This window comes from Schistosoma mansoni (assembly GCF_000237925.1).
Source record: "Schistosoma mansoni, WGS project CABG00000000 data, chromosome 3 unplaced supercontig 0044, strain Puerto Rico, whole genome shotgun sequence".
Classification (NCBI taxonomy): domain Eukaryota; kingdom Metazoa; phylum Platyhelminthes; class Trematoda; order Strigeidida; family Schistosomatidae; genus Schistosoma; species Schistosoma mansoni.
In genome coordinates this window covers 875,431-884,110 of record NW_017386006.1, presented here as the reverse complement: position 1 = coordinate 884,110, position 8,680 = coordinate 875,431, and the positions used below count along the sequence as shown (strand labels likewise).

Here is an 8,680-nt window from a genome sequence, read left to right as displayed (position 1 = left end):
CTTTTTGCATATTCTATTTTTATTTCGTTTATTTATATTTCAATGATAGTTGCGGTTTTTGTTAAAGTTTATCTTGTCTTAATCTTTTCTCTCTCTCTAATATTTGGTATACTCAAATAGTAACACAAAAGTGACCTGTACAAACTCGTAGAAAACTCTGAAATTTCATTGTCAGTATGACGCAATTTTTAAGACTAATAAATCAATTAAGGTTATAGTTTTATGGTTGAAATCATGAGTCAATTGAAGTTAGACCACTATGGAAAACCTGGAAGCAGTGGACGGCCGTTTTGTCCTAATGTGGGACTCCTCAGCAGTGCGCATCCACGATCCCTCCTCTCGAGGTTCGAACGCAGGACCTATCAGTCTCATGCGCCAGCGCTCAACCTCTAGAACCACTGAGCCACTGAGTTATAATTGATTAAGAGTTATATGTTAACATGATGTTCTTAATCTGGATAGGAAATGACACCGATTTTATTGGGAAATCGTTGTACAAGATCACGAATTGTTTAGAGTTAAACATGAAAACAAGTGAATGTCGGTTTGTTAGCCTAAAATTTAAGTGATAGTCGTGTAACGCAAAGGTCCTAGGTTTTACCCCCTATATATAATAGTAAATGCGTGCTGTTAAGGACTCTCATACTGGCACTAAATAGCTATTCAATGGTTTCTGGTTTTTAATATGTGTTCAGCTAAGATTAGTCAGGTATGTAAACTGTTGAAATTTAATGTATGACAGTTATCAACATGAAGCTGTGATCTATTTTTCAGAACTGTTATTTTTCATTAACCGCGAGCAAACCATAATTTTTCTAGAGCTTCATCGTCATGGGCTATAAATCTCACATTTCATGGATTCTTAATCAAATCCTACTGTTCTAACGAATCTTTTAACTTGATGTTTACAGTGAAAATATAACTGATAAAATGTTACAACCAAAAAAGCTTTATGTTTCAACAATGATTTCCATCCAGTTAATGATCATTCTTTGATTTTATGTTATCATTAAAAGGTTAACTAGTCTTGTATTTGTTTGTTGACAATTAACTGAGTGACATTTTGTGTGCACAATAGATGGTTTCATGTAAATTGATGTGCAGCGTATAAATAGTTTGAATTTTTAAGAATCCCAACCATTCTGTATACAGGTTTAAGTCTTGTTCTATCTAAACAGAATCAATTAAATTGGTATTATTATCAGAAGGGGTTTTTTTGTGGAGATTTAGTATTTTCATAGGTGAAAGCGTGAGTCACTTGAAGCTAGACCACCATCAAAAACCTGGAAACACTGGACAGCCGTTTCGTCCTATTGCGGGACTCCTCATCAGTGAGCATCCACGGTCCCGCCGAACGAGCGAGATTCGAACCCAGGACCTACCAGTCTCTGGCGCCAGAGCACTTAATCGATAGACCACTGAGTCGGCATCCGATAGTGTTTATGTCTAAATTGGTATTCTCAAGACTATGAATAAACAAGGAATTTTTAAAGGACATAAGGTCATAGAATGTTTTTTTTCCTTTCATATTTCCCATTATATACTTTTAATGAGTTCATTCTTTCCAAATAGTTGTTATTCAATCATTTCCATATGTTATACAAAATAATAAAGGTAACCGTAGGTATTAATTTGGTGAATAAAATAGTATATGGGGCAAAGATCTGAAAATAATAAGAACATGAGATGGTTGAATACTTCATGTAATTAATTATTCAATTAATTATCGACTACAATTTGTTAATTGGCTTTAAAAGTCAAGGTTGTAGTAGGAAGGTCAATGAAATTTATTAACTAGTAAAAGAAAAGAATAAATGTGATGAGTAAATGAATATTAATTAACACAGTGAACAGGTTTTTTCTGTCACATTATTAAAGTACATTATGAATAGAATGAACTTATGAGAATAAACAAGTTTTTGTTACCATTATATAGTCCTTACTTATCTAATAATGAATTACTTGATCTGACTCCCTGGTGCGCATTCAAATAAAAAACTACACAAGCATACATATCGAGTATTCCGAATGGTAAAATGAGCAGCGTGTACAAAACCTAGGATTGATCAGATAAAACAGAATGGGTGATCGGTCCGATCTCTGAGACCTCTTAAGTTGGCTAGCACGGTTGCCTCTACTATCCAACTGCACCACGAGGATTCCTTAGGCCAGATTTCGCTGCATTGTATGGAAAAGGAATTATTCACTGAATTGAATTGTATTATCGATCATCTTCGTTCTATAGACAATCATTTTTACAAATCAATTGCACAAATGATCAACATTTGACATTCTTATCTAAGACAAATCTCTGGTAATATCAGCTGTAAACATAAAGTTATTATTAAAAACAATACTTTTTGAAGTGTAAATTATAAGAAAATAATTTCCCATGGTGGTCTAGCTTCAATTGACTCATGATTTCAACTATATAGAAATATAATCTGCTTATTTTTAATCGTGAAGAAAATTATCATATTAGATAATATGTGTTGTATGGATTTATTGTACGTCAGTCAGTCAGCTACAACGTAGGACCAGGAACATATATTCGTCGGTTCAAGTTGCCACACCTCATTAGCACAAGATAAACTCCGAATTCATAGAAGTAGTTACTTCAATGGTAGTAATATATAAAAGATTGTGTATAAGGATATAGTGAAAGAAGAAAGAATTAGTTAGTAGAAAGAAAGGTGTAAAGCAGTTTTAATCTCACAGTTTAAGGGAAGACAAAATGTGTATACATAAAATCATAAAAGACATAGCAGAGAGAAAAGTTATTTTCTTTGTAAGCAATATCCATCTGCTTAAATCCTTTGTTTCAACATATCTGACAATGGCATTGAATGAAGTACTAAGAAATGACTTAGGTGGACAATTCAAGCTATTAATCATTCATGTGTTAAACAATAATATAATGTGTTTATCCCCTTTTTTATTTATCAGTTTGGAAATGACTCGGATTTGTTTTTTCTTTTTCTTTGCATAACTTACATTTACATGTATCTCTTTAAAAGAATAAATGAATGCTTTAAACCCCTGAAATAAATTCATTTTTGTATTGGCTACTTGAGTTTTCTCATTGATGTTTAGGATTGTCATTGATCAGTCTCTTATTGGCATATGTACATCCTATGCGGATTACCTCGAGATTACAGGTACATCCAACTGACGAGTCCCAAATAGGACGAAATGCACGTCCTGGATTACACTACCAGCCACTATCCATCTCTCTAAAATAAATGTTATATATGATATTTCATTTTGGATGTGATAAATTTGTGTAAAAAAAGTAACTTTTAACACCATACTTAATAAAAATGATCATTTTAGTTGAAATAGATATTTTCTTATAAATATTAAATGTCAATGAATAAATGATGAAAACGTAAAAAATATTGTTGGGGATGCTAGATTTCCAGAACTAACTTGGTAAACGTCTCATTTTCGTAATTTTATTTTGAAAATGTGCATCAACTTTTACCCTCACTTTGTATTTCCCACCTGGAAGAACCTAAAATGTCACTGGTTAGTTTCCTCTTTCTATGACGTTTCCCAAGGACAATTTTATACTATATATATACGCATGAGTTGTGTGCTTGTTTGTTTGTGCTTCTGACTGTTTGTGGAATTTATTTTTCCCTCTGCTGAATCTGATCTTCTCTCTCCAGTTAACATGGTTGGGGCACAATGAATAATTTAGCTTGTCTTGTAGTTGTGTTGTTGATCCTTCCTTCCGTTCGCCGATTTTAGGTAATCTCGTAATCTCTTCAAACGTAGCAAGTATATAGATTTAAAATAAAATTCATATTCTTATATTGACTAAAATATTTGAATCATGTTACAGGATTTGTCTAGAGTGGTTATATACACAGAAACTAGATATCCATAACTTTAATGCATGTTACTTAAATGTAGATAATTATGCATCGTTTACTGTGAAAGTTGAATTAAACTTGATCATAATTATATCATTTGGTTTTTCTCATTTAAGATGGACTGTTCAGAACTCCAAATAATAATCAGTAGAGAGTTGAAAGACATTGTGAATTAATCGTTTATTATTCTGGACATATGATGCAATATATTGGTAAAGACTAGACATTTTACGCTTACCATAACCGTTATTCACCAAAAATATTTATGTGAATTAGGCTATCTGAGGAATGTAGTTTGATGTGCAGAGATATGAGTGCAATTTGTATTTAAAACTATAACCATAAAATTATTAGTTTAATGGTAAGTACTGAAGTCAAATGAAATCATAATAAAAATTGACCTCAATTTTAATCTCTTATTGTCGTAAATTATCTAGACAACACAGTAGTGTATATTATTAGGATTTGCCAGAAGGGGGTTTTGTGGATATTATAGTAATTTAATGGTTGAATTCATGAGTTAATTGTATCCAGACCACCATAGAAAACCTGGAAGCACTGGACGGCCGTTTCATCCTATTGTGGGACTCCTCAGCTGTGTGCATCCACGATTCCGCTGATAGGTCTTGGGTTCGAATCTCGCGAGACAGTAATGTTAAACTAATTTCATTTATTAAATTTTTAAAATCACGTTAATCATCTCAACTATTTATCAATTTTTATGCTTATTTTCTGTCTCTATCTCTAGTTTGAAAAGAGAAGAATTCAGGGCAAAACGTTGAACAGATTACTTCAAATGGAACAAACCAAATGAATATGGATTATTTACAAAATTCATTCCTAAAATCATATTTTCATTTTCTTCAATATATACTACTAATCATTATAATAGTATCTAATATTAGATTATCTTCTACAATGGATACTACCATATGTCCACAACAATGTATATGTAGTTCAAAACGTATGAATTGTGAATTACCCGGTTTAAAATATTTACCAATACCACCAATGTTACAATTAGAATATTTATTAATACAAAATCAAACATTTATTAATACCCATTTAGGATCAAATGAATTATCCATTTATCGTAGTATTGAATTTGGTGGTAAAATTCAATTAAAAAGTTTACATATACGTTATTGTAATATAGAAAGTTTAGGACGTAATACATTTCAAACAATAGGATCACAATTACGTTTATTAGATTTAACAGGGAATCCATTAATTGAAATAGCTGATTATGCATTTAATGGTTTAGATCAATTAACATTAATAATGGATGAAATTAAATTGCCTAGTTTCCATGAAAATACATTTAATGGTTTAACAAGAATGAAAAGTTTAATAATGCGTAATTCAAATTTACGTGAATTACCATATAAATCATTGGAACAATTGACATCGGTTAGTCGTCTTGGACAATTAATATTGAAAGGTAATCAATTAAGACGTCTTGATATGAAATATGATGTCATATTTAAAGAATTACAAAATTTTGAAATTAATGATAATCCATGGCATTGTGATTGTCAATTGAATTGGTTAATTAAACGATATCGTTCTATACATAAACATAATTGGAATGAAACAATAGAGAATAGTTGGGATAGAGAAGATAATCAACCAAAATGTTTAACTCCACATTCATTAGCAGGTCATAAATTTAGTGATTTAATTACAGATTTATCAGAAGCTTATAATTCAGTGACAAGTACATGGCAAAAATCAAATCCACCATTTATTCTTTATTGTCCACCTCCACAACTTGAACGTCTTGATGTGGATCTAACGAATCTTCATCAAATGAAAAGTAAATATTCCAAAGATTCTGTAATAGAGAATTCAAATGAAAAATCTATCATTTCAAATGATCAACATTCTTCAGTTCGATTAACATGTTCAATGAAAGGATCCATAGACTTATCTATCATGTGGTATTATCACAATAATAATAATAATACTATGACTTCAGTCAATGTATCAAATAATCATATAATACATAAATATCCAAAGGATAGACAAATTTCATATATAAATAATGAAAAGGATGTATGGTCTATTAAAACTAATGAAATTATTAAAGTTGAAAGTGAACTTGAAGTAATACAACAACATCAAATAGATATGTATTCATGTATTGGAATTGATGTTATTGGTAATGTAACAGCAACTGTACGATTACAATGGCCATTAATTCAATTAACTAAATTATCAGAAATCGATAATCAATTATCAATATTAAAAGTTTCATCTAATGATAGTAAATCAAATTATTTAAATAATTGGTCAACTACATCATTGTCATATTCAAATTCAGTTTTACATATGAAACAATTTAGTTTAGGTGAATTAATTGCAGCAACCGCTGGAACATTTTTATCAACTGTTTTATTATTTTTTATTATTTATCAAACACTTCATCGTAGATTATCACCATGTGATAAACGTAAATTATATAGACCACATAAAACAGATAATGGTATATTAGAAGTACCTGGTATATCACCTGGTGGTATATCATCATCAAATACATTATGTAGTGTATCAAGACCAACTATAATTACGACTACGACTACTCCTAATAATAATAATAATAGTAATAGTAGTAATAGTTCTGTAGAAACAAATTTATTACAAAATTCAATAACAAATTGTCCTACAAGTCAAATCAATTCTGAATCTATTTCATTAGCAACTAATCTTATAAATGCACAACAATTTTTAAATGGATTATCTGGATTTAGTCAAGCTACACTTCCTGTAAATATACAACAACAAACTATTCAAACAGAATTAGGTAGATGTATTCGTCCGGCACCGAGTAGTACAATAGGTGATGGAAGTTTAAATTCAATGTCATATGAACCGATATCTTATTCAGATACTAATAATGTAACATATGATGTGCCATGGATAGTCAATACTAATAATAATGATAATAATATAAATAATCATAAAATGGTCAATGTTAACCAAAGAATATCAAATGAACAATGTGTACCACTTTTATATAATGGACTACCTGCAAATATACCTAATCATATTGAATCGAATCCGAATAATCTTATTCATACTGGTTTATTTATTCCACCGCCACCATCCATTCCACAGCCTTCATTACCAAATTCTTGTACAAATTCAACATTATCATTAAAAGCTGTCACTGTTCAACCTAATTTTCAAGGTAATCTCCTTTTCTTACAATCTGGCTGTTATCCACAAGTAATGAATTCTGTTACAACGAATTCACAATTAAGTCAGGGATCTTCTGGTTTAACAAATTATTTAAATTATCATTCATAATTTCATAGATTATCTTTTCTTTTTTGTTTAGTTGTTTGTTTGAATTGTTGTTTACTTCTTCGGTTTTTAAAGTTTACTCTTACGATTGGCACTTCTAATGTAATAGTTTTCAAACATTTAACCTTTCAATAGTAATAATATTGACTTTGTCAACAGATCACAATATAATGGGTTACATAATATGAATGACTTAAGCAATGAACTACATAATTACAGTTTAAGACTGTTAAGAATGAACAATTTCTGTAAATTTTCTAATTTTCTTTTCTTTTTTTTTAAAAAAAGAAAAAAAGAGACCGAGATACACAATAGTTATCACCTATCACTATGGGTACGTTTCATAAAAAAACAAAAAAAAAACCAAAATTGTGCATTTTATTTCTTCACATTCTTGTATACATTAAACTCAGATTGTCTCATATTGTAATAATAAAATACTACTTATAAAAATATGAAAAATACAATTTTATTAACAAATATTAGTAGGGGGGTTTTTTGTGGGGATTTTTTAATAATTTTATATCGTTGAAATCATGAAACAGTTGAAGCTAGACCACCATAGAAAACCTGGAAACACTGAACGGCTGTTTTGTCCTATTGTGGGACTCCTCAACAGTGCGCATCTAGTGGTTAAGCGCGAGACTGATAGGTCCTGGGTTCGAACCTCGAGAGGCGGGATCGTGGAAGCGCACTGCCACTGAGGAGTCCCACAATAGGACGAAACGGCCGTCTAGTGCTTCCAGGTTTTCCATGGTAGTCTAGCTTCAATTGACTCATGATTTCAACTATATAAAATCATTAACAAATGATGGAGAATTTATCCTCCTTCTTTTTCAAATCTGTAATGTACATTGTCTTCAAATGATCTTATGCTTAAATTGAATTAAATAATGACGATATTGTATTGGATATCGATATGAAAAAGTGGCTGTGTTTTTTCATTATTATAACATTATAAATATTATTATTGATAGTTTCTTGGATTTTTGTTTTCTTCTTTCGATTGTTATCACTGAATATACAACAACAGTCATTAATGTAACTGTATACATATGATAGTTGTCAAGTGATAAATTTTGTTCAATGTTTTGTGCCAAAACAAACTGTTTCACTAATACCATTATTACCACTACTACTACTACTACTACTACTACTATTACTAAGACTACTACTACTACTACTACTACCAGTACTACTACTACTATTTGTATTTATTTTCCATTATATTCATGATAAGTTAGTATTCTTCGTTTTCTTCAGATAGAAGAATATGCACATATAGTATATATATATATGTTAGTGTTTGGGTACTTATTCTATGATTTGTTGTTTGATAATTTTCTTCAGTCACTTTGATTTTTCTTGAAACAAACTATCAAAACAATAAATATTTACTTGTATTTATGTACTTAATGAGTAAAATAAAATGAAATTGAGAAAAAAAGTCCCAAGTAATTTCAAGTTTATTCCAGGGAATGATGGTAAATCACTTG

General features: G+C 30.3%; 1 protein-coding gene across 1 annotated transcript; it reads left to right on the top strand.

Moving 5' to 3' along the window:
- Positions 1–4,796: 4,796 nt before the first annotated feature.
- Smp_000160 (variable lymphocyte receptor, putative) lies at positions 4,797–7,187 on the top strand (the record flags this gene model as incomplete). Its single annotated transcript, XM_018791438.1, has 1 exon — positions 4,797–7,187. The coding sequence occupies one exon, from the start codon at positions 4,797–4,799 to the stop codon at positions 7,185–7,187; it is 2,391 nt and encodes a 796-aa protein (XP_018645384.1).
- Positions 7,188–8,680: the final 1,493 nt, after the last annotated feature.